The sequence below is a fragment of the Rhinolophus sinicus genome, chromosome 14 (genome assembly GCF_057876585.1).
Source record: "Rhinolophus sinicus isolate RSI-liver-muscle chromosome 14, RSI-T2T, whole genome shotgun sequence".
NCBI lineage: Eukaryota > Metazoa > Chordata > Mammalia > Chiroptera > Rhinolophidae > Rhinolophus > Rhinolophus sinicus.
Window position 1 is genome coordinate 181,096,983 of NC_142514.1, and position 26,235 is coordinate 181,123,217.

Genomic DNA, 26,235 nt, shown 5'->3' on the forward strand with positions numbered 1-26,235 from the left:
AGGAGAGGACAGCGTGGGACCTTGTCTTCCTTTTAATGAGAAGACTGTGTTGTGGGAAGTGTGTTGGCCTCTTGAGGGGCTTCTGTCCTTTTTAGCAGACAGGATCCTAACAGTCTGTCTTTGGGAAGCTTGCCAGAGAAAACATAGGACACCCAGTTAATTTATCAGACTAACAAATAAAAAAAATTTTTTTTAGTGTAAGTATGTCCTTAAAATTACATGGGATACACTTATACTAAAAAATTATTTATTGATCTGAAATTAAAATTTAACTGGGCATTCTGTATTCTTATTTGCTAAAATTGGCAACCTTCCTCGGTCTTCTGAGGACAGCTCACATCTTGTAAGACCATAGTTTGTTTAACTGGAAGAAACAATAGAGGTCAGAGGCTGCTTTTCAAGGAGTGGGAACTAAGACCAACATCGTACATGATGTAGATGGATTCTGTCAGTGTCTCAGCTTCCACCATCTAACTTATCCTGATTCAAATCTGCCGCCCTCCCCTTTTTGCAATGAACATGAACTTATTTTACTTCTCGCCACAACTGTAAATCACTTGACATTGCTTATGATCAGGGCAGTGCTGAGCTGTGATTGGGTGAGTATCTATGGGCTCTGATTGGTTGGATCATGGGTTGGGTGTATGCCAAGAGAGCAGGTCACAGCCTCTGCTTTTCACTTGCATATTATATAAAACATGGACTCTGGAGTCAGCTTACTTGGATTTAAATCTTCATTCCACATTTACTGGCTGTGTGCCAGGGGCAGGTTGCTAAACTCCTCTGTATCTCAGTGTTTTGTTTGCAGTATTGGGGGGGAATAGTCGTGTTGGACTCATTGAGTTGTTGGAGGGTTAAATGAGCGAATATAGGTAAAGATCTTAAAGCAGCCCCTGTGCCATAGCTCAGTGATTACAAGCCGTTTCTATCATTGGTTTTGGTAAAAAGATAAGAATATCATATTGACTTTAGAGAGAAAATATGCCCAGGCACATCTTATCCTAAGAAGAGTGATTCTCCACTGGGGGTGACTTTGCCTTGCAGGGAACATTTGGCAGTGTCTGGAGACACTTTTGGTTGTTACCACTGCGGGTGGTGGTGCTACTGGCTTCTGGTGGGTACAGTCCAGGGGTGCTGCTGACATCCTACAGTGCACAGGACAGCCCCCCCCAACCAAGAATTTTCTGGATCCAAAATGTCAATAGTGCCAAGGTTGAGAAACCTCACTCTAAAAGATATCTCAGACTTATTTCGTACAGTGACCAATCTTGCTCGGCAAAGGATATTCCAGTCATGCAGGCAACTCTTAACGAAAATATTTCTAAAATTCTCGTTCAAGTGGGCACACTCTTTGCAAGGTGAGGAAGAGAACTCCTCTTCCACGTTCTGCTTGAGTACACAGAATAGCCTGGGCTCCAAAGTGCTGCCACTCTTTCCTTGCCCAGGCCTACCCCTGAAGGGCCCAATCAGGACCCAGTCTTCTTGTGTCTAGTCTAACGTTCTTTACCATGTTTCTAACTCGATGGCTGGGCCACCACTTGCCCTTTGTGATATGTTTTCACTTGGGGTCTCTGACTGTCTCTCTCTGCAGTCTGGTTCCTACTGACTGACTCTCCATCCCTCTTCATCGGATGTATTGGCGTATGTCTGAACATGGTGGCTAGTTTTACAGGAGATACCCCAGGCCCTGTACAAATTAGCTGATACAAAGGGCCATGAGGGCAAGGAGAAATTCTCAATTCTTCTGATGGGCACAATTTTCATCTTGTGGAGGCGAAGCAGTTTGATTTCTGACTTCTCTTGGAAGGAGTCAAGATGCCCGGTTGTCGAGCAGTTTACACAAATTACACTTTTGTGTATTAAGTTGGGAGGGTGTTTATTGCCTATCGAGGCCCTGGGATGCATGAGGTCCTAGACTGGCTCAGACCTATTCTGTCTAATTTCAAAGCCAACCTCTCACGGTTGCTCTAGAGGTGTGGACTGCCCAGTTAAAGAAGTCTTAGAGACCATCCGGTCTCATATGTCCAGAAGAGAAGAAGGGAGGCCCAGACAAGGATGTGGCTCAGCCTGGTCTCCCTTCTCCCACCCATTGTTGGTTCTGGGCTGGGACGCAGTGGGCGGCCAGATGCCTGAAAACATGCTCCACGCCAAAGTATATAAGAGCTTTGTGGCCTGGGGTTGTGAGGACAGCTGGACAAACACCTTGGGGCTCTGAGGCCAGTCTCCTGCCAGGACTTGGTACCCTCATGGGGGAGTGGGCGGAGTGCTGAGGGCAGCGGTGGAGGTGGTGGGTCCCTCCTTCTCTGAGCTTGTGCCCAACCCTGCCTTGGAGAAGAGTGCCCTCCCTAGTGCCTGACCAGATTCTGGCCAGGTTGAGTCTGGACAAGGGTCAATTGGAGACTCCAGGGACTGAGTTGTGGTTGGTTCCTGGCATCATCTGGTTAGCACGGGAATTCCTCAGCAGCCTCCCAGCTCTTGGAGAGTTTCTGGATGGAAATGGTCGTATGGCAAATGATTTGCAGAGCCAGGAACTATCCTCTAGGGACAAACGGGTCAAATCTAGGGACTTCTGATTGGCCAAGAGACACAGAACCACAGGCAATCAGAGATTAATGCCATCATACAGGTAAAAATGTCTCATTATGAAGGTAAGGAGACTGAGGCTCAGAGTAGGCAAGGGATTTGTCCATGGTCACATAGCAAGCAATTCTAGAACATAGCCCTTTTGATTCCATCTCTCTTTCTACCATGCTAGCAGCTATCACATAGCCCAGATTTTCTGAGACACCTGGGTTTTGCATAATTTTATTCTGTTAAATAAATGGTGTTTAAGGATTGTGACTACACGTGATTTTTATTTTTATTATTTTGACACTTTTCAAATAACTAAGTAACAGACCAGAGATAACAGTCTTGCTCAGATCACGTTCCCTAAATATGAATTTGAAAAGATTGACCTGGAGAGAAGTCTGACAGACTCTGAGTGGCTGTCAGGCCCATAGCAAGATTCTGAGCAAGGAGCCAAACTATGAGCCTGGCTACCCCAGCCAATGGATGGTGCAGAAATTAGAAGTTCATCCAAAGACTGCCACTTAAAGGCTAGACATAAGGCCAGTAACCAATGAGGTGGCTCAGCGTGAGGCCTAATTGGCAAGTCACCGAGCCATTCGGAGGCCCTGCCCAGGCACAGAGAGATGGGAGTGGGAGAAGCAGGAAGAGCTGGAGTGGGAGAGGAATAAGGTGAGCTGGAGAGAGGATGGGGTCCAGAACGGGGTTTGGGAATGACCAGAAGAATGAGCCGTGTGAAGGGTCAGTACATCCTGACTGGCCTCCCAGTTCACCAGAAGCCCTTATCACGTGACTGGGAAGTGCTTTTCTGGGCACCTTCCCTTCCCTTCCCTTCCTTTGTGTCTTTGCAATAAATACTCTGGAACAGCACATCCTGGGAGCTACCTGAATAGTGGACAGCAGAAAGGTGAGGTAGAGTACGGTGGCTAGTGTTCTTCACGGAGCCCAATTCTTCTCCCTCCAGGTTGAAATCCCGTCAGGCCAAGGGAGCCCTTGGGGCCCATGGACAGCTGACTCTAAGCCAAGTGCAGTGGGAATGGGATGGGGACAAGTCAAATGCTGGGCATGGAAGGAGGGCAGGGGTCAGAGAAGGTCGGTGCAGTCTAAGAACTGAAAGAAGTGGGATGAGGCTGGATTTCAGGGTACAAGGTAGAGGGTGCTGAAAACTGAAGCCGTTGAAGCAGGCTGGGGCCTGAGCACGACAGGCCTTGTAACAGTTTCAACTTCATCCCAATGGGAAGTCACTGACAGGTTGAAGCGGGGGTACAATATGATCTCTTTCATGTTTATTAAGCTTTCTCTTAATTATCTAAATATAGGTTTGAGAGTAGTTAGCGCTGTGGCTGATAATCGAAGCCCTGGGGTGTGTCTGAGTTGCCAAGGACGGTAGCCACCAGCCACTACTGAACACTGTTCACCTGAAATGAGACACGCCGTTAGGATAAAATACACACCATATTTTGAAAACTTAGTATGAACTAAAGGCTATAAAATTTCTCATTGATACCTTTTATATTGATTACATGTGGACATGGTAATATATGGATACACAGGGTTCAATAAAATTTATTATTATATATGATATTAAAATAATTTTACCTTTAAAAAATAGCTACTAGGCATTTTTAAACTGCATAGGTGGCTTGCATCATATTTCCATTGGACAGTGCTGGAAAGGTTATTAGGGGAAGAGGTCCTAGGAGCGAGTTCTGAGGAAGGTCAGCGTTTAAGAGATGATAGAAGAAGAGGAGCTGATTTTGGAATTATTTGGTTACAAGGAATGGAAATCTTCAAGTTTAGCTTAAACAAAAAGGGGAATTTATTTGGAGAATTCAGGGCTCTTTACTAGACCTCAGGTCAGAAAGTGCATCCAGGGCTGATAAGAATCTGGGACTTGAAATCCACGAAGAATCAGTGCAAATAGTCTCACCAGTTCTACTTATCTGGGCCCCTGTTGTCACTTGTTCTTTCCTTTGTGCACCTGCTTCGTTCTTCCTCTGCTTGCTGGCTTTCTCTTCTCTACTTGCATCGGGGCGAGCCCACCCTCCTGCTAACTTGCCTTGCCAGGACAAGGACTGAGAGATGGACTAGAACCTCCATGGCTCAAATCCCCGCCGAGGACAGAACACGTGATTAATGAGATTTGGATCAGCAGTGCCCTCTGGTCCAGAGGTGTGGGGTCATGTAAGTGTTCAGTTAGTAGGTTCTGGGGATGTAGACCCTTGAGGAAATGCCAAAGGAGACTGAGAAGGAACAGCCTGAGTGTGGGAACGAGCTGCAAGCATGTGGCATCTCAGAAACCAAGGAAGGAGGGTGTGGCCAATTGAACGAAATCTGCATAGAGGCCAAGTAAGAGGAGGGACAAAAAGTGACCTATGGATTCAGCAGAGGGGTGATGAGTGTCCTTGGTGAGAGCAGTTTCAGGGAAAGGGTAGGAGCCAGTATGGAGAGGTATGAGGTTAGAATGTGGAGGCAGGGGAGGCAGACGCCTCCTCTGTGAAGTTTGGCTGTGAATGGGAGGAAGAGACAGTGCGATCTCTGGAGGGAGATCCGAGGAGGGTTTGTTTGCTTGTTTGGTTTTTGTTAAGATAAGAGAGGCTTGAGCTTCTTTAACTGGTGACAGAAGGAACCAGGAGAAAGGGAATGGGGAGAGACCCAAGGGGGAAAGCGGATAGTGGCTGGTGGGAGAGGCTGGATGCAGGCCCCCAATGGAGGAGTGGCTTTTCTGCTGCGATTAGACTGACCGTGGGAAACATGGCAGCAGACATCAAAAGTGGTCAGCTTTGGCTGCAGTTTTCTCAGTTAAATAGGAGACAAAACTGTCTGATGGGTCTGGAGCTGGACATGGAGCAGAGACTTGGGGCAAGCAAGGCAGGACGATCAGGACTGGAGGAGCCCCGGCTTCTGTCTGCTGCCTCTCTGGGTTTGTGCACTCATCTGCTCACATGCTTTCTGGGACATGTAGACACACCCAAGCACAGGACTTGCTATGGACTGCATTGTGTCCCTGCCCAATTCATATGTTGAAGCCCTAACCCCCAGTGAGATGGTAATTGGAGGTGGGGCCTCTGGGAGATAATTAGGGTTAAATGATGTCATGAGGGTGCGGCCCTCATGATGGGATTGGTGCCCTTATGGAAGAGACACCAGAAAACTTGCTTCCCGTCTCTCCTCCATATGAGGATACAGTTGGAAGGTGGCCAGCTGCAAGCCAGGAAGAGAGCCCTCACCAGGAACTGAGTTTGCCAGCACCTTGATCCTGGACTTCGAGGCCTCTAGAACTGTGAGAAAGAAATGTTTGTGGTTTAAGTGACCTAGTCCGTGGCATGTTGTTGTAGCAGCTGGAGCAGACTGAGACGTAAGGTGTATGTAACACTCAGGGCACTCCACATGCACGTACATGTTCACATCAGGCCAGCTTGTGTGAACCTATATGCCCACACTTGCTTGTACACGGGTACAGATGGGTACATGTGCAGCTCACATGGGTACACAGAGGCCTGCCCCCTTCCCCTTCCCTCTTCCTGAGCAGCATGCGTTCTTCATTGCCATTTATTGAAACCTCCCATTGAAGAAAGGGGTGGAGGGCAAGAAGGGAAGGCTGTCTTTGTTAGGATCGAGGCAGGGAATCTGGAGCGGGAACAATGGGAGAGGTGAAAGTGGGGAAGGACTGGGCAGAAGAATGGCAGGGCCTGGGCTGCAGGGAGGATGAGGACAGAGGGGTAAGGGAAGGCTGTGAACCTTCACAAACTCTCGGAAACTTTGTCCTAAGAGCATGGACCCGCCCAGGGCACCTCCAAATGCCTGCGGAGCCCAGAGGCAGGCAGGACCTGGCTGGGATTAGTCTCTGGAGGCAGGGAAAGGGGGTTCTGCTGCCCTCAGCTGGGGCGCAGGTCCAGTCCACAGGGCTGCAGAGGGATCCTCTGGGTAGCTTTTTCTGCGTCTGACTCCAGCTTTGGCTCCTTTGCCCGTGGGGACCTAGGGAAAGAAAGCTCAGGAAAAGTCTTGGGCCTAGACCTGCTCCCCCAAGGAGGAACATTGATCGGGCCAGAAGCTGGGGACTGACCAGTTTTCCATGTCTTGGATGGTCTCTGGCAAGGGTCGATTGAGGGTCTCAGGCAGGAAGAAGGCAGCACTGCCTCCCAGGAGGGCGGTGGTCCCAAAAATGACATTGGGGATGAAGGGATGCATCTCTCCCGTGATTCTCACCAGTGGGGCTGTCATGCTTCCCACGCGGGTCAGCAGGTTAGTTATGCCCATGCCTGTTTGCCTGGGAGAGTTCAGAGCAGGGATTGGCAGCCTGTGTGTGAGGCTCTTAGAGGACAACGCTAGGACTCCTGGGAAGGGGTCAGGAGGATGCCACCATCCCACCTGACCCTGTATCCTTTGGCCGGGCCAGCCCTAGGCCCAGAACCTACCGGATGACTGTGGGGTAGAGCTCGCTGGTGTAGAGGAAGAGGCAGGCGAAGGAGCTTGACAGGCATCCCTTCCCAAACACAGCCAGTACCGTCCTCAGGGTCTGCAAGTCTGCAGAGGGAAGGACATGTGGGGCCTTAGGGCTCAGGAGCGCCGGAGTGTTCTTCCTCCTCAGCAGATGTTGTCTCCCTTTTTTGCTTTGGCTGCTGTGAAGCTCAGATCCACACTAAAAGCTGAGTGATAGCCACTCTGCCATTCCTAGGGCTTTGCAGGTTTGTGTCCTGCTGCATTTGTGATTTTTTTCCTGGCTCGGATTTCCTATTCCCATTTATATTTTGTTGTAGGTGTTCTTGTCCTAAAGTATCCCAAGTTCCTTTGGAAGGATTTAGGTGTGTCAACATGCAAACATCTCTACAAAAGGGAAGTGGTGCAATAGGCTGCAGGGTGTTCCGTGAGCACTGGGCTCTGCTGAGTCCCCGTCCCAGCTCGTTTTCTGCAGTGATGCCACACAGGCCGTACCCAACCTTGAGCACTTCTGTGCACCACCCAGACATCAGCATACTTTGCCCAGTGCAAGTCCGATCTGGAAAGGAGCCGTGATAGCATCTAGCTCAATTGAATTATTTTCTAGATGAGAGACCTGACCCCAGACAGCACAGGGACCTGCTTAAGGTAACAGTGAATTAGGGACAGCAGAACCGGAATCCCTGCTACCCCAACTTCCCAGCCTGTGGCAGCCCGTGATACCCACAGACACACTGGCCTGCATGGGTCAGCCTCTTTCAGAAGGTTCTGGGGTAGTTCCAGCTTCTCACCTGAGGGCACAAAGATGAGAGCCAGGATGGAACTTCCTGCCAGGAGTAGGGTAGTGGCCTCGGTGATGTGCCGGCCCAGATAGCTTATGGAAAGGATGGTGATGAACTTGGCTGGGATGTCGACCCCACCAAAGACGAGCTGGAGGAGGTAGAGGTTGAATCCGAATTCTTCCACACCCATAGCCAAACTGTAGTAGGCAAAACCGGTGGCAAACCTGAGGGGCAGGCAGAGATTGATTAGCACCTTCTGCCAGGCTGAGGCCTTTCCCTGTTCTGGTCAATGGGTCACCAGGATGATGAATAGTTTCATTTTTTTTGTGCCGCCTGCAACTGATTAGTAGGGACTGCTTGAGTACCATTTTGAGGTCTCTGAGATTGTGTCTGGCTGGACTCAGTGAGAAAGTGCTGGGATTGATTGGTTATGTCTGATATGGGCATGGTCAAGAGTGTGGTGGCAAAGATGCCACATAATTAACTCCAGAGAATATCAGGGCTGGAGGGACTCTGAGACCAAAGGAGGCAGTAAATGATCTCTCTTGGCTAGGTAATAGTTTAACATCTAGAATGGAGGTGGTGGAAGCTGAGCAGTGCACATGGGTCCAGCGCCTGGCCTTCTCTTCTCAGAAGTGTGGGATCACTTTTGAAGAAGAGTTCCTGGATAAATTGGCTCCTATTTGGAGGTGGCCAGGCTGGAGAAGGGCCTTAGAACCAGGTCACAGAAAGGGCTCTGAAGGAGCTGTAGAATGTCAGACAGAACAGAAGTCTCAGGAGGAACACAGTTTCTATCTCAAGCCCTGAGGACCAGTCCTGCTCTGTGAGGTCTCAGAGGGCAGAGCTGGTCCAGTGGGGAGCAGTGGCAGAGAGGCACAGCATGGGGATGTGAGCTGGTAAAGGGGTTTGGAACATTTTTCCTGTGGGTGGGGTGAGTGTCACCCCAGAGGAAAGCGAACCCTAATGTGTGGGGCAAGGACACAGCAGATTTCTGAGGTCAGGGCTGGGCTGGGGCAGCCCAGGGTAGGGGATCTCTTGACTCCTCTTGGAAGTGCCCTAGGCTTTGCTCACCTGAGAGGTGAGCCTGCTGGAAGCCTTGTTCATCACCCTGGCCTTGGCAGAGGTGCTAGAGTGTGGACAGGGAGGGGTGGGGGGTTACCAGGCCAGGGAAAGACAGAAGGTCACACGGCGCAGAATGGGTATCCGGAACAGGTCCGCTACGCTGTATTTGGCCTTGGCCAAGGACATCTCCTTCTGCAGGTTGAGTCTGAGGTCCTTGGGGCAGAGGAAGGGGAGGGATGCCATTAGTGAGCAGCTGGTGGGCAGGAGGAAGAAGAAAGGGGGTACAGGCCTGCTGCCTTGAGAGGAGCTTGCTTAGAGCATCAAATGTGAGGCTGGTTTGTGAGCAGAGGAACAGAGGCAAGAGGAGGGTACAACCCAAGGTCAGAACCCAGTTTCCTGCCCCAGATTACAATTCTTCTTGGCCCCTACCTCTAGGCTGAGTTTCTCTCCTTCTTCCTTCTTGCCATTGAAGATAGCCACCCACTGGAGAATCTTCAGGGCCTTCGAAGACTTTCCAGACAGGACCATCCAGCGTATGGACTCCGGTACCCACCTGGGGGCCAGAATCATCATAGTCGCTCACCCCATGCCAGAAGCCCTTTTGAGAAGTTGGAAGAACATCAATAGCCAGCACCAAGGGGTTGGAGGCCCAGAAACCCAAGCGACCTTACTGCAGATTTCATGGAATTTCAACTTGGCCAAGCTTTGCACCTGGGGGGCCTGCAGCCAGCACAAATTCCAGTGTAGTCTTCTCCTTCTACAAGAGCCTTTCCTCTGCTCCCTACCTGGGCTGCTTGTTATCGTGGGGCATCTTCCTAAGCTAGGAGCCTTGCGCCCTAGGCCAAGGCAGCTGGGGCCTGGGGAAGGGACAGCACGTTGGAGGCTGGACAGCTGGAGGGTCCTGCATATCCACCTCCCCAGCCTTCCTTGGGCTGTATTCCAGGTCCTGGGTGAAGAAGGGGCAGGGCTACAGTCCCAGGGCAGCTGGGGAAGGGGACTGAGGTTAGGCCTGTGGCCTAGGGAATGGGTTAGAGGACCCTTGGATTCTCCCTGCAAAGGACCGACTATGCTGGGTTCTTGGGTTTGGCAAGTGAGATGCCAACCTCCTTCTTTCTCACCTCTAGGCTGTACTTTCGGGGTCGGTTTGCCCTGAGCAGTCCCTGAGAGTCACTAGGTGAAGAGGAACGGGGAGGCGGAAGTGTGGGGAGAAAGGAGTGATGTTTGGAGAAAGCTGGTCTGAGGTGAAATCAGTCCCCACAGGCACTCAGGACCTGGCTCCAGCAAGGTCCTTGGGGGAGTGGACATTGGTCACGTGGCCTCAAACCACTGGGCCCAGCTGATAGTGGTGGCTTCCAGGGCCGACTCCCACCCACTCTCCTGGCCTTTTGATTTCCATTTCTGCCCTGACAGTTTTCTCAGCCTGCTCTCACCCAAGATTATCAGTGACTTCCGCCCAGTCACCACAATCAGGACCTGGATTTTGTCCTCCTCGTCCTGAGAAAAATGACAAGTGGCTTCCAATGAGTCAGGCTTCCTGAGGGCTAGGCGCATGTAACTCTGGGTGACAGGCATTATTATCTTCATTTTACTCAGAGACAGCTTGAGGCTCAGAGTGAGTGAGGCTTGTTACACAACGAAGGGGCCCTGACCTCTTGTACTGTGTTGACATCTGCCCTTATTTTGTCTCCTGACTCTCTGCTCCTTCTCTGCTCGCACCTCAAGGCTGTGTACATTTCCTGGTTGCACCCTGGACCCTCTGACCATCTCTCACCCCAAGATTGCCCATCCCTTCTAGAAGCTTCTGTTTCTCATTTCCAAATGGAGGTCCCATCCCAGTTCTGCATCTTTTTGTGTAACCTTGGGGGATTGATTGCTTCACTTCTCTGAGCCTCAGTTTCCTCATCAGTGAAATGGGAAGGATAATGCCCCCTCCAGCTGTGAGGGTTGGAGACAATATAGGTTAATGCCTGGAACAGGGTTTTGTACATAGTCAGTACTCAGTAAAGGGTTGCTCCACAACGTCGTTTCTTTTTCTGAGTTCGTTCATTATTTCCTGTTCTTTGGCTCCAACTACCTGCTGGAGATTCGTTTCCTGTCTTCAATGTGTCCTCAGGTTTGATGTGTTGAATGAGCTCTTGACCTACCAGGGTGGGGGGGTGGTCTCTGACCCAGGTGCCTAGATTGTCCCAGGTTCTCAGGCTTTGAGCTTTCCTTTCCTTTATATCTCAAATCCAAAGGTCCCCAAACTGTGGTTTTTCCTTCAACATGCCTCTCAGACTTGTCTCCTTGCTCCTCCTGCTCATACAGTCACCTCCTTCTGTCTCTCATCCCCACCTGCTTGAGCCTGTCCTTCTGTGCTGTTATTTCACAAACAAGCTCGGTCAGAAGTTTCAGCACCACAGACACCGTCAGAGGTGGTCTCTGTCTCATCCTGGCTTTCTGTGCTCTCCACAGCCTGGCCCCATCCCATCCATCTCAACTTACCCCTTCTTCTGCCGTAGGCAGTCCCTGAATGCTCCCAGACACCTGCTCCCTCGTGCAGCGTGCCTTTGTGTTGGTAACTCCTCCTCCCTGGAAAGCCCTGACTCTGGGATGGTGGTCCCCAGGACAGACGTAGTTGGCCAGCCTGGTCAAGCATGGGCTTCCCCTGTTTGGCTCTCGTGGACCTAAGACAGGATGTGAAGGGGAGAGGGCCACATACCAGGAGAGCAGGAAGAAGGCAAAGTAGGGAATGGACACGGTTAACTGTAGCCAGCGCCACTGGGGGATGCCATAGGCCAGGCCGGGCAGAATGAACTGGCCAAAGGTGTAGAAGTAGCCGATTGTAGCTGACGTGATGGCTCGCATCCGGGTAGACACCCACTCGACATCTGCAGGAGAGGCCCAAGGACCAGATCAGCGTCCTGCTGGGCCCTGGGCACGTCCCTGTGAGGAAACACATGCTCCTGCCCACCCCCCCACCCCACTGGCTACTTGATCTGACTCTGATCCTAAGGCTTCATCGCCCCCATTTTACAGATGCTATGGCTGAGGCTCAAGAAGGTAGGACTCAAACTTAGGACTCTGTCTGGCTGCCAAGCCCACTCTCTTGACTGCCTTTCCAGTGCCTAGTGACTTCCCTTGTTTTGCCTCAATTTCCTCATCTGTATAATGGGGATAATAGTATTACCTACTAGTGTGTGTAGACAGGATGAGATCGTGTGCCTAGCAGAGTGACAGGTCCAGGGTAAATCCTCAGTATTGACAGCTGCTGCTATTATGTTTGCTGTTGTTATGTGTATAGGGGGTCTCTGAGGTCCTGAGAGGGGTGACACCTTGCTTTACCAAGGTCATAGGGGGCCCATGGTTGAGCCAGGCCCAGTCTACTCTCTCTCTCCGCTTCAGGCTGTTGCTCCCTAAACTCCCGGTCCCCTCCCCCATCTCCTGCGGCTCACTCAAGATCACGGTGCTCAGGCTAACACCTGAGATGCTGAAGCCGCACAGGAAGCGCAAGGCCATGTAGGTGGGGAGGGTGGGGCTGAAGGCTGCGCCTGAGCCACTGGCCGCCAGCATCAGGTAGCTGCAGGACAGGATGGGCTTTCGGCCAAACCTGCAGCTCAAAGGAGAGGAGGGGCTGGGTTAGCCACTGTGAGCCAGCCCGGGTTAGTGACTGCAGGCTCGCAGTAAAGGGCTGCACCTTCTACCTCCAACCTCCCAGGCAGAGCGTGTAACTTCCGCCCCAGACAGTGCTTTGCTTGTAATTGCTATTTTTTTAGACAAGTTTGCAATTAGAAGTTTGAGTTAATGAGTCATCTCTACACATAGCTTAGCTGCTTCAGCAGGGGTCAAAGAACCACCCATCTCTAAGCAGTCCATTCACCCCACTTCCACTGCCACACAGCCACTGCACGGTGTCCTAAAACCTTGAGGCTTTCCCCGCTGGGTCTGGGGAGGGTTGCAAGGGCTTTGGGGCAGAGAGAAGGCTGTGGCTGGGAAAGGGACTGGGACGTGTCCGAGGCTACACAGCAAGGACCACCCTTCTCGCCTCCCCCAGCTCTTTGCCTCTTTGGGGGTTTATGGGTGGGGCAGAGAGGGCCAGGGTCATCTCCACGGGTTGTGGCCCCCTTGGGAGGCCCCAGTGTCTTACCTGTCAGAGAGGTCTCCCAGCACGATCCCCCCAATCAGTATGCCCGCCATGAACACAGACTGGGCCATCTCCTTCAGTTTGTTGGAGTCGCAGACCAAGTCCCACTGGCAAGAGAAAGGTAGCGCCAGCCTGGCTCAGTGCAGACCAGCCCTCTCAGTCAGGCACAGCCTGTACCCCCACACTCTCCCAGCACCCTCATCTGACTTCCCTGAGCCTGGCCCCCTGCTTCCCAGGCACGATGGCCTCTTTCAGCCTGGCCCTGGGTTCCTTAGGTCTGCCTGTGGCTCTTTGGGTCCCTGACCCGTGGTTGTGTAATGACAACATCCCTGTAGCATGTGTGGCCTCTCACATGACTTAGAAAGTCTGCTCAGCTGTCACATCTACCTAGGTCTGTCCTCAACCTCCTCCCTCAGCCCCTGGGAACTTGCCTGCATCCCCACGGCTCCCCCCTTCACGCATCCAAGGTCAGTCCCTCTGCTGCACCTGCAATCCCCCCCCCCCCTCCGCCTTCTCCATGGGGACATCCCTCAGCTGTGGTCACCTCATTCCATCACACATCCTCACTCGCTCTCACTCTCTCCTGACCCCTCCTATCAGCATCTGCATGGGCTCAAATCTCTCCTTAGAACCTCTTTCCCCTCCATGTCTGCTCCATGTCTGCCTTCCCTTCAAAGCCAAATCTCTCGCAGGAGGCACTACACTTGCTATTACCCCATCATCATCTCCCCACTGATGTCTCAATTCCACCTCTGCCACTCCACTGAAACTGCACTCAGCAAAGCCACCGACGATGTCTTCTTCACCAAATCCATGCAACCTTGTGTGTCCTGACCTGACTCGGCCTCGGGCAGCCCGTGACACTGCTGACCTCTCCCTCCACCTGGATGTCCTCCTTTTCCTCCCAGGGCTCCTTTCGCTCTGTCCCTTAAGTTTCCCGTGGCTCTCCTCTCCTTTGCTATCCATTCTCCCCAGGAAATGCCATTGGCTTCTAAGCTTCGATGACTATTTTAGGAGGAAGACCCCAAAACCGTATCTTCAGCCCAAGTTTTCTTCTGGCCTTGACACCAGTACATTCAGCTGCCAACTTGAAGTCTCCACCTGGATGATGTCCCACGGGCATTTCAGAGTTACCTTATCATCCCACGCCCTGGAAGGTCTCACTCTCAGTGACTAATAACCCTTTTTTAACTTCTTTCTCTTTCACTTCATAATCATGCAATCCTTCAGTTTGTAACTTTTTAATATTTCCGGAATCTGGATTCTTCTAGTTCCACTGCCACTATCTCAGTGCAGGCCTCATCACCTTGCACTTGGATTAAGAACAATGGCCGATATTTACTGAGGGTTTGCTATGCACCCAGCACATTCCACGCCTCCCCTTCCTCAATCCTCACAACAACCTTATGATGCAGCACTATCATCCCCATTTTGCAGATGAAGAGACTGAGACCAGAGACGATTACTGTGACATTCTCCTGGCAGGTCCCCAGCCTACGATTTCAGACCCTCCTGTCCATTCTTACCCTGATAACTGGAATGACTTTCTAAAACACCTCTCAAATCAGGGTCCTGTCTTGCCTAGAGCACTCACTGGCTTCCTCTTGCCCTTTGGGTAAAGAGAAAGCTCTATTAACAGGGATTTGTAAAGCCCTCAGCTTGCTGGCCCTGCCTACCTGTCTGGCCTAATCTCTTGCTAATCCCCAACACGCACCCTTTGTCCAGCAAACCTGAATTACTTGTGTAATGAAGTGGAGAATTTTATTCACTAGAAAGGCCTCACAAGAATGTTTTGGAAGTAAAGCAGTGTAGGGGAAGAACGACACATTCCAGGGAGCTCTTTCCACTTTCCTCTGCTGGAAGTGAGGAAGGATGGGGGTGGGTAAAACTCCAAGTTCTCTAGCTGTCGCCGAGGGGCCCAGCGTGGCCAGCAAACCCAGTGGGCTCTTCTGGCTGGAAAGGGAGCCTGCATGGTTGTGTGTGGGGGCGGGGGAGGGAAAAGGGTAAAGGAGGAAGTGAGGGTGTGTGACAGGAGTACCCCGCTGGGTGACTAGAGAGACTTCTGGTACTCTGCGGCATGCTGTGTAAAGATATATGGGGTCCTCTGGCTGGGTGGGACCATGTAGTTCTTGACAATGGAATGTGAGTAGAAGAAATGTGTGCTACCACCTCATTGGACTAAGAGGGACTCCCTGGCCTGGACTTGCATGTTTTCTCCCTTCCTGTTGGTGGGAACAGTGACAACTAGAGCAACTCTGGAATCTATGTGGTGAAGATGTCAGAGCTGCTGTCAGTCTGGGGCCCTGTGGAGCAGAGTCACCCATTGGCCTGAAATGCTCACCTTAGAACTATCGCATGAGAAAGGGAAACACTTCTATATCCTTTAAGCCATCGAATTATTATTGACTCCTTTGTTATGGCAACATGGCCTATCCTGATACATCCACAGGAAGTTGCAAATGGAAATTTGATCCCCCCCCCCCCCCATTCCTCTATGTTATTTAGTGCCTTAAGCAATCAATCTGTTTGGATCTTGAGAAGGTCAGTGTCAGACATGCTTGGATTAGTTGTTTAAGTCTGTTGCCCTGCTCTACTGTCTGAGACCAGATCTGCTGGGTCTTCATTTCTACCATGGTACTGGTGATGATGTAGGCTTTAGAATAGCTGTCGCAAGCCAGTTTCTTCCAGAAAATGGAGCAATTTGCGGAAAATGCCATTGGATGGACTTTGGGTCACATTTAAAATATGCCGCAGTCCTTCCACATCCCGGCAGAATCTGCCCCCATCTTTACCTTCATCACTTCCCTGCTCTCACTTCCTACTTCTGTCTCCCCACATACTCTCCTCCAGCTGCATTGGTTTCCTTGCTGTTCCTTAAACATGTCACACACCCCAGAGTCTTGGTGTGTGGTAGTCTCTTGGCCTGCAATGCTCTCCCCCCAGATAGCCACTTGGCTTGCTCCTTCACCGCCTTCAGCTCTTTTCTCAAATGTTATCTTCTCAAGGAAGACATTCTTCACCACCATATTTAAAATTGTAAGCCCCAGCAGTCTATATCTCGCTACCATACTTTATTTTCTCTTTAGCGCTTATACCATCAGGCATATTACATATTTTCTTCCTCCCTCCCTCCCTCCCTCCCTCCCTCCCTCCCTCCCCTCCTCCTCCTCCTCCTCCTCCTTCTTCTCTCTCTCTCTCTCTCTCTCTCTCTCTCTCTCTCTCTCTCTCTTTCTTTCTGTTTCTCCCCCAAGTATATCATCTTGATGAGGGCAAGTCTTTTAGTCTGTTTTGTTCATGACTATACTTCCATTGCCTAGAACAGTGCCTGACACCCGGAAATCACTCAGTAAATACTTGTGAAATTGAATGAGTGAACATTCTACGGGCAAAACAGAGAGCTGGAGAGCCTTAGAGGTTAGAGGTACGCTGATGTCTCTGAGAGGTCACAGGGTCCACACCCCAAATGCTATGTGGAGGACTGCCTCACTTCACCAGACTGAGTGTAGGTCAGGTCAGGATGGAGAGTGTCTGGGCCATATATATATATATCTATATCTCAAATCCATAACCACATGTTAGTGAGAAGAACTGGAACACTTCTATGGAAAATTGTCTACGGGGTGGGGGGTGTTGGGGGGATGATAAAATGAAGCTCAGAAGGAGGAGGACTTCGTGGTTACATATTGAACATGTCTTAGGCCTCAATTCACTCTAAGTTTCTCCTAGAGATTTCATGGTTAATGAAGCCCATCAGAGCTGAAGGTAAAAACGTGGCCATGGTTACTCTGAAGATCAGCACAAATCCATGGGGACTCAGATCGAGAGGTGCAACTATCATGGGTGGAATTGTGTCCCCCCAAAAGAGAGGTTGAAGTCCTAACCTCCAGTACCTCAGAATGTAACCTTATTTGAAAACAGGGTTATTGAAGATATATTTAGTTAAGATGAGGTCCTACCGGGGTAGCGATGGGCTCTCAATCCAATATGACTGGTGTCCTTCTAAGAAGAGAAGAGATATACACACACAGGTGGACACCATGGGACACTGGAGGCAGAAGCTGGAGTGATGTATCTACAAGCCAAGCAGTGCCAGGGATCGCGGGCAACCACCAGAAACTGGAAGAGGCAAGAAAGGATTCTTCCCTAGATCCTTGAGAAAGCATGCCTACATCTTGGTTTTGGACTTCTGGCAGACAGAACTGTGAGACAATATATTTCTGTTTTTCTAAGCCACCCACTTTGTGGTGCTTTGCTATGGAAGCCCTAGAAAATGAATATACTGTGTGATTCCTGTATGTTTGCTTGAAGTACCTGCTGGCTTGGTGGGTGGTGAGGGGACGGGATTGGGAATAGAGAGCATAGCAATGAGGGAATCCAATACAGAGAGAATTTTAAAGATATCCTGGAATTTGAGGGGGAAGGAAAGATATTTAGAGAGATTTTTGGTGACATTCTGTGTGGCTAGCTGTGTAAAACCCTTGAGAAGGCCCTGGTAAGGAAACCTCTAGCTGAAGGCTCAGTTATTCTTCAAGGTGTTAATAGGGTGGTTTATGTTTCCTTTGACTCCACCATAGGCCGGGCCATGTAGGGTCTGTGGTTTTAATCTGGTTACACTAGTGATTCTATAGAAGCTTCATGCTACTACGTTTCTCTTTGCTTTTGCACTTGTCATCATTTCCTTATTCTAATAATATTGCCAGTCCTTTTAAACTCATGTCAAGATTATCTTTTCCAAGTGCCAGGAACATCTTTTCTGGGTGTTTGGCACAAGCAGGTGGTCAGTAAATATTTGTGAAAATGGATAAGTGGCTGAGAAGCATGTCCAGACGCCCACTGTTATTGTTCATTCCTCCTTCCACACTCAGCATCTTCGTACCTCCAAGAGGACACATATTATATAGCATTCTAGCTGCTTATTTACTTGTCTCTCCCGTATCCTGTAACCTTGCTGAGGGCAGAGCATCTCCTTTGACTTTTTGTCCCTAACAGAATAGTTGGTACGTGGTCAATGTTAATGTTTGTTCAATGAATTATTAATGAGTGAACAGGGTTGGGGTTACTATCCATATTTTACTAACGGGGCCCAGGAAAAATAACTTGCTGGTTGGGTGGAGCTTCCTGGTGCTTCCATCCAGCCCTTGGTATGACCTCTTCCTCATCAACTTTTGGCAACTCCACATAGAGTTCTTGGTCACAATATCCTAGTCCAAAGTTCCTAGCCTCCTTTTGCTCTCTTGGAGTGTTTCCTGAGCCCCTAGGGAGCTGGGTTCTGGAAGGGAAGGAGAGAAAGCCCACTGCCATGTCTTCCTTAGTGAGTTCATACACCAGGAATGTGGTAGGGGAGGAAAAGGGGGTCTGCAGTGTTCAGGAGCAAGCTTTGCAAATGATGCTGTAATAACCTTATGAAGTAAGTACTATTATTATCTCCATTTTGCAGACAAAGAAACTGAGGCACAGAGGGTCGGTCAATAACTTGCCTAAGCAAAGCTCGGTTCGTTTCAAGGCAGAGACTCAAACTCAGGTCTGCTGGAGCCCCAACTGATATTCTTGACCATGGCTTGCTGATGCTTCACTTGTGCTTAACTCTGAGCTCTGGGCTGCAGGAGGGAAGGCTCAGTATGTGGGAGCAGTTGCTGTGAGCCCCTATAAGACATGTGGGCCAGGATGGGCTGGAATTGTGGTTGAGGAGGCAGCCAGGGCCAGAGCCAGGTGGGCTGGTCTGATATCAGCTCCAGAGGGGGAGGGTCAGGCTTAGGAGCTGGAGCTGCAGCAAGATCAGAGGCCAGGCGGCCCTTCGGAGGGAAAGCAGAAGGCAGGCCATCAAAGGTCAGGGTGAGCCATTTGTGATCAGCAGAATGGTGCCCTGTTATGTGGTGTGTTGTGGGGGGAAGGGGGTTCACTCTGCCAGGGGACCCCACACCTGGGCCATACCTCCCAGAGCAAGGACAAAGGAAACAACCTTCTCTAACTTTGGGGTCTTTCAGAATCAGGTGAGACTTTGGGGAGAATTGCTGCAGCCCCTGCCGGCTCTTGGACCCTCAGTGGAAACTGTGCTGGGGCTCAAGGGCCGGAGAGGATGAACCAGGTACCTGGGGATGAGTCTCCAGCTCTGCCACTTAGTAGCTGTGTGTTCCTAGGCCAGTTACTTAACCTCTCTGTGACTCAGTCTCCTCTTCTGTACTATGGGGGTAATGCTAGTATCTGCTTCTCAGGATTGTAAGTAATATAAGGAATGAAAAGCATCCAGCACTGTTCCTTCGCAAACAATCTGCACTCAACACACGATAGCTGTTTTATTGTCATATGCATTGTAAGGCCTGTGCTTACAGGGACATGTGATGCAGTAGAAAACGCATGGATTCTGGGGTTAGGTCCCCCGTTTCTCCTCCTGTAAAAGCTTGACCTCATCGCCATGGCTGAGAGGATCAGCCACGGTGATGAGCCCAGTGTACTCCTCTGTAAAACAGGGACAATATTCACAGGCTCAGGAAAGAAGTGCAAAGCACTAGCCCTGGGCCATGCACACAGTAGGTGCTGACCCTGGAAATTCCTGACCTTGGAAGGCCCAGAGGATGGCCCCAGGCCACTCCTGCATACATGATTAGGGCCTTCTAAGTGAGGGCTGTCACTGGGGGTCAGGCTGGGCCAGCAACATGGCTGGGGTGGGGTTCCTTGGTCCTTACCAGGAGTCAGACTGGAGACTAGGTAAGGGGAGATTATAGGAGTACCCAGTGCAGGGTGGACAGTGAGCAAGTGGGAATGTGCAGCAGGGTAGAGCTGGAGACAACAGGTGGGCAGATTGTCTGGGATGTGGGAAGCCTGGGGACATGGCGGTTGGGATGGAGGAAGGCCAGACCCTCACCAGGGGAACCTCCCCAGTGTGGAGACCTGCTTCCCGGAGGATCCACTGGGAAGCCTCTGCTTCTCCAGCAGCTGACCTGGAGCCTCCAGGGACCCACGCAAGGGGACAGGATTCTTGTGGCCTTGGAGACAGGACAGGAAGTCTCCAGCCCCAGAGAGGAATCGCAGGGAACTTAGAGGGAAAGGCCTGTTCATGCAAGGTCAGGCCCAGGCCTCTGAGGGCCTTGGGTGGGGTTTCAGGGTGCCTGGACCCAGCTGGGCACCCACCCACAGGGCTGAGGTTCAGTGGGGGGAGGGGGGGAGCTGTGGCTATGGCTTCTGTCCAGGGAATCCAGAGCCCAGGGAAGCCAGCTAAGACTGGGAACTTGGCTGGCAAGGATGTGAACTGATGCAAGACCAGGTAAAGACCTGCAACCTCTGCTCTTGGCGAAGTTCCCTGTGCCCTTCCTCTGAGCAGTCAGCAATGGCCACGTGTGTCCTGCCTGGCTCTGAGGGGGCATGGCCTTCATTCACAATCCACGCTCCCCACTCTCTTCAGACGTACACGGAAGACCTTTGTTTCCTCTTAATGTCTTAGTAAAGGTCCTTCTGAAAAATTCCAACCTTGTTTCTGCTGAACCCAGAGAAAGGAACTCGTGGTCACCTCTGCCAGGAAAGCTTAGGGAATAGAGGTGGAGGAACCCCCTCCCATCCTCACCCCTTCTCTCCTGGGGGAGTTCCTTTATTATCCTATTCTACAAATGAGGGGACTGAAGTGGAGGGGGCGGTGACTCACCAGGTCACTGGCAGCTATGGCGTTGGAGCTGGGGCCTGTACTCAGGCCTGTGCTGTGCCCAAGAGAGGAGGGCTAAGTGGGGGCCGCAGACGGAGGCAAAGCCCAGGGGCCCGGGCAGGCAGGAAGAGTTATGACAGCTGAATTGCCATCGATGGTGGGTCGGGGTTATGCAGGGGTGAGGGGTGGGGCGGCTCTGGAGCCTGACTGCCTGGGTTTGACTCCCGTTCATGAAATGTGGTGCCTTGAGCCAGGGGCCTGTCCCTTGGTTTCCTCACCTGTGAAACTAGGACAATACAGGTGCTAACCTCAGAGGGTTGTTGTGAGGATGAAATGAGTTAACGTGCAGAGTTCTTAGGACTATTTGGCATGGGGTGAGCACGCAGGAAGTGGTGGCAATGATAATTATTTAATTTTCAAGCAATCAAACAATTCCTTGAAGTTTTTGCTCCTTTGGCTAGGTTCTGTGTTTTTGGAGGCTATGGAGGGTAGCGTTTCCTCCTCCCGTCTTCCCAGGGACCAGGTGTACAGCAAGTTGCCCAAGCGTTTGGACACTTATTTACAGGCAGTGAGGCCTCTTCGACTCCCTGGTCCTTCAACCCCCGAAATCCATTCAATTCTCAAGCCCCAGCGATTCTAACTCCCCAGCCTGTCCCGTACCTACTACCCTTTCCATCAGTCATCTTCGTCCTGGAGCCCTGTGGCAACCTGCTAACGAGTCCCCCATCTGCGGGAACCCAAACCCTCCACAAGCCACTCTCCTCCCTGCGGACAGTGAGCATCCTCAGGAGGTGATCTGAGACTACTCTCCTGCTTAACACCGCGCGATGGTCCCTGTTGCCTCGGGCGGAGGCCACACCTTCCATTTAGCACCCAGTCATCTTGCTGTCCTCTCCAGCCCCTTGTCCGGAAGCCTCCATACCCCACTGCCCGCCCCTCCAGCCTTCATTGGTCACTTGCAGCCCTGTTTTGCTTTCTTCATGCTTCTGTGACTGGGCACTGGACTCCACACAGCTCCTTTTGCCCACCTCAGCCTGCTGGCTACCTCTCACTTCCTTCATACTCAGTGCAGGTGTTGCTGCCTCCAGGGGGCCCTCCTGGCTGCCCTCTCCAGGCTGGTTAGCTGCCCATCCTCTGGGCTCCAAGAGCACTTTGAGTTTATAAAGCTCCTATCGATTCACTCGACCGGTGTTTATTTCACAGAGCACCTCCTCTGTGCCAGGCACTGCTCTAGCTGCTGGAGACATAGCAAAGCAGCTGGAAATCCCTGCCTCAGGAAGCTTGGAAGACCCACCTCACTGGTGGTAATCCTTGAGGGCGGGGCCTGTCTCCTCCTTAGAGGTGAGCTCCTGGAGGGCAGGCAGGGCTCAGGTGTTCTGTGACTCTCCGTCCTCAGTATCATGCATGTAGCCGTCAATAAATATTTGTTGGCGACTAGATGCATTTCAGGCATTATGCTTGGTGCTGGGAGAAAAAATGCATATGACAAGGAGGAAATATAACCTAGGGGCTACGAGAGTCAGCAACTATCTGACTAGGAGCTTGGCTTTAGGAGCTTGGCTCTGGGCCCAGGTGCCGGCGTTTGGATCCTGAACCTGCCACTTACTAGGGGTACGGCTTTGCACAAGCTTCTTAATTTCTCTGTGCTTCAGTCCCCCTGCCTCCCTGAAAAATGGGCTTATAATACTAACTACCTTATAGTGTTGTCAGGAAGGTTGAAAGTGTTACTATTTATAAAACACTTAGAACAGTGCCTGGCACACAGTAAGTGCTTTATATGTCAATTGCTATGCATTAAACAAATGAAAAACAATCATATAGACTCTGAACATAGGGAATGCTGGATTCAGGTCCTACCTCTGCCAGGTACTAACTGTGTATAATCCTGGGAAAGTCATGAAACCAGGCTGAGCCTGAGTTTCCTCGTCTGTGATACTAATAGTCCTTCCCTCGCTGAGGTGCCAGCTCCTGAGATTCTAGGAGCCCACATACACACAACGTGCCCAGCTCAGGACTGGCACTGGATAAACACTTTGAAACACAGCTCTTCTAGAGAGGCAAAAGCACAATCCCACCTTTGAGGAGCTTATGGTCCCCTAGGGGAGAATGAAAACATTGGCCTCTGCTCACAGCTCAGATGCCACCTCTTCCAGGAAGCCTTCCTAGCATCCTATGGCTCCTCCCACTTTGAAGTGCCATAAACACTTGTCCCCCTGTGGCTCTTGTGGACTTCAGCTTTAAATTCCAGTTCTGAAACTGACCAGCTGTGTGGCACTGGACCTTCACTTCCCTTCTCTGAGTCTTAGGTTTTTTTTGCTCTGTAAAAAGAGATAAAATCACCTTCAACAGACTATCACTGTGGGAATCAAATTGGGAGACAATGTCTGGAAAGCACCAAAATGTACCTGGCAGTTTGTAGACGCTCAATAAATGCCAGTTTCCATTTCCCCCTCCTAATCCTACTGCGGTCTCCTGACTGGCCTGTCAGCTTATTCGAGAGTCTGATTTAACTCTGTAACTCCCGGAGATGGCAGGTGAACAAATCAGGGAATGATGAAGGCATGAATCAATGGGGGTGAACCCAGAAATGACTGGATATTTTCTGGGTCTGCTAAGGCATGTTTCAACCCTCTACTCTGTCCACTCCCTCCTCCACTCACTTCCCACCCTGGGCACAAACAAGATGGAATTTTCCTCCTTTTCCTCCTAGCCTGGTTAACTCTTGCCAGTCACCAGACATTCTCATACCGGCTCCAGGGTCACTTCTTTACGGATGCTTCCTCCAATGCCCTCCCACTCCCCCCAACCCCCTCCCCCAGCCCAGGGGTAGGCCATCTCTAAGGTGACAAAGTACTTTGAAGTTGGCATTTTACACGTCTTTGTGCAGTACTTTCATTAGTCGATGTGTCCCCCTCTCGGCTGTGGATCGGGGCGTGGGTTTTGTATCCTCAGAGCTATGCCTGTCATAGAACGGGCTGCTTGTCCTCTGAGTGTGAAGAAACCAAACCTTTTGGCTGGTGTGTGTCTGCACCAGGTCCTTGCTCTCTGCCTGCCCAGTGCCCTGTCCCCCGATCTTAGGCGACTGGGCCCTAGCCTGCTCTCCCATTCCTAAGTGCTGCAGGGTGTGGGGGGTCTCCTGGAAGTGGAGGGCGTGGGGTTGCCTGTGGCCATACCTCAGTCACAATGGAGTTCCCGGTGCTGATGTTGTAGACCCAGCCATCCAGGCAGGGCTCGGTGGTCCCCTGGGTGTCGTTGGGCAGGCTGGCGTTGGGTGGGTATGCGAAGCGGAGGCATGGCTCGGGCTTCCCATTCGGGCCCGTGGGGAGCAGCCAGGGCCCTGCGGAGGCGTTGGGGGGTGGGCGGCAGTGGTGGGCGGGGGTCGCAGCGGTGAAGATCTGCAGCAGGTTGTGGTTGGCCATGCCCAGGATTGGGATGCCCAGCAGGACCGTGACGAGGAACTGGAAGGGGCCCTTGCTGTTCACGTTGTCCATGAGCTTGGAGAAGGTCATTGCGTCGGGCGAGATGGTCCAGAGCTGTGGGCAAGGCACCAGGCCGGGGAGCGGTGTGTGTGTGTGTGCGCGTGTGTGACGGACGTGGGGGCATATGGATGGGTGTGTGCAAACACAAGTGGGAGGGTGTGCCCAGGTGTGTGTGGGAGCACAAGTGTGTGGCACAGTGTATGTATAAATGCACAAGGATATGGGGCTCAGCTGCGTGTATGCACAGATTTGCGTGTGGCTGCATGAGGAGGCGCCCAATGGCATGTATTGATGTGGGGTCACAGATGTGTCCCACAGGGGGTCTACAGGGATGTGTATAGTTAGATTGGAGCATAAGGGCATGGCTGTGTGAGCCTGGGTGTGTGTATGTGTGTGTGGACTTGTGGGAGTGAGTACGTGTGCTCCAGCCACGCCGGTCACACGTGCTGCATGCATGGGGCAGTGAAGGTCACAGAGCTGGGACCAAGGGGCCCAGTCTTAGACACTGGATGGTGGGGGTAGGTTAGGGAGGTCCCTGGTTGTCCTGAGCAGACATACAGGGTTGGCTCAGGCTGCCTGCTGGGAAAGGCCTCCCTAAGCCCAGAGTCTCCTGGCTTTTGGCTGTCCCCTTGGGGTTAGGCCCACTAAACGGGTAGCAGAAAGGGCCCAGGCAGGTCCCAGAGGGCATTAAGGACTTGGAGAGTTGCAGTGAGGAAGCAGGGCCTGGCTTTGGGGGTTTCCCAGGAGTTCCTGGGGGTCGTGGCCTGGGGGGTCCTCCATCCCTCCTCACCTGATGGTGGCTGGGCCTGGGTCCCTCCGGTGGGGCTGGTGGTCGAGGTGGCTGAAGCCCTTGCTCTGTCCAGGGTCCAGCAGCTGCTAGAGTTGGGCAGCTCAGCTCCAACAAGCTGTGTTTGTGCCTTCCCCAGGGGGCCTTACATAAGGCACAAGCTGTTTCCCCTGCTAATGTTTGACTTTCTTCTGAGGATTAGCGGCCGGCCGCAGGGAGTGTGCTGTGGACCCATCAAGCCTAGCTTTCCTCAAAGGGCTGCCTCAGCAAAGGTTGGGTCAGTGATGGGGCTGAGCCTGGCATGGCTGCTGGCTGGACAGAGGGATGGATGATTCTGGCAGGCTCACCGAAGGCGGAGTCTGGGAGGGGGTCTGACGGAGTTCTGAGGGCCCAGAGTCATCTCTGAGCTGACGTTCTGAGGACTCGGAGCTGAGAACAGCTAGAGAGAGGTTCTGCTGCCCGTGAACAGAGGACATTTTCCAGGGCACCAACTTCTCCTGCCTCATGCCTCCTGAGAAGGGGCCTGGAGACTTGCCTCCCAGGAAATGATAGGGCACACCCAGGCAGAAAATGTCACCTGCACGTGTCCCCAAGGGCTCAGGACTGGTACCCCTGGGGCCGCTGGGGCAGCCAGGGCTTCCCTGTCTGAGTTTTGGACCCAAGGGCACACCCCGCTTCCAGCCCACTCTCAGCGGTCAGGCTCTTCTTCTGACTGGCTGCTTCCGCGTGGAGACAAGTCGTAGTCCCTATTGTTTTATTTTTTTCTCCCTCAATATTATTTTAACTACATAATAATGTATTTCATGCATAAAATATAGGGAATAAAACAAGCCAAAGAAAAGCAACATCCAGTCTCACTGGAGAGCCAACTCTGGGAGTGTGCTGATATATGTTCTTCCAGCCCTTTTCTCACCAAAGGCCATGGTCTAAGACCCCATCTTCTAGCAACAAACATGAGGCTCACTTTACCCTCACAGCAATCCTGTTACTATTCTAGCATTATAAATTAAGAAATGAGGCACAGAGAGGTTAAGTAACTTGCCCACTGTCCCCCAGCCAGGAAGTGGCAGGGCAGGGGCAGCGTGGCCCTAAGCTCACTTCTGTCCCTTGAAACCCACATTTTCTACATGGTCTAGGGACATTGTACAGCCTCTCCCTCAGCAAAGTCACCAGCTTGGCTTCCCACAGCACTCCTGTCTGCCGCGAGCTCACCTTCTGCTGCTACTTCACAGCTGCCCCATCCCACCTGCCTGCTCTGGGGCAAGGGAGGGGTCCACCTAGGGCTCCCATTCCTGGTTGGGAGGGGGTTCCCCATTTTCCTCCCCCAGCCCAGGCAGCATCCAGCTCCCCCTAAAGTCTCC

At 51.7% G+C, this 26,235-nt stretch overlaps 1 protein-coding gene across 3 annotated transcripts; it reads right to left on the reverse strand.

The window, feature by feature from the left end:
- Positions 1-6,102: 6,102 nt before the first annotated feature.
- On the reverse strand, positions 6,103-25,010 carry SLC22A8 (solute carrier family 22 member 8). 3 transcript variants are annotated; one of them, XM_074336509.2, is made up of 11 exons: positions 24,878-25,010; positions 23,782-24,141; positions 12,979-13,082; positions 12,287-12,441; positions 11,554-11,722; positions 9,282-9,405; positions 8,950-9,065; positions 7,800-8,014; positions 6,987-7,095; positions 6,635-6,838; positions 6,103-6,546 (listed from the first exon to the last, which is right to left on the reverse strand). In XM_074336509.2, exons 2-11 carry the CDS (start codon positions 24,115-24,117, stop codon positions 6,447-6,449), a joined length of 1,632 nt encoding a protein of 543 aa, XP_074192610.2. In that variant the 5' UTR covers positions 24,118-24,141; positions 24,878-25,010; the 3' UTR covers positions 6,103-6,446. The 3 variants fall into 3 exon arrangements, with proteins under 3 accessions (XP_074192610.2, XP_074192611.2, XP_074192612.2); XM_074336510.2 differs by having other exon boundaries at positions 6,274-6,546; positions 6,778-6,838; XM_074336511.2 differs by lacking the exon at positions 6,635-6,838 and having other exon boundaries at positions 6,310-6,546.
- Positions 25,011-26,235: the final 1,225 nt, after the last annotated feature.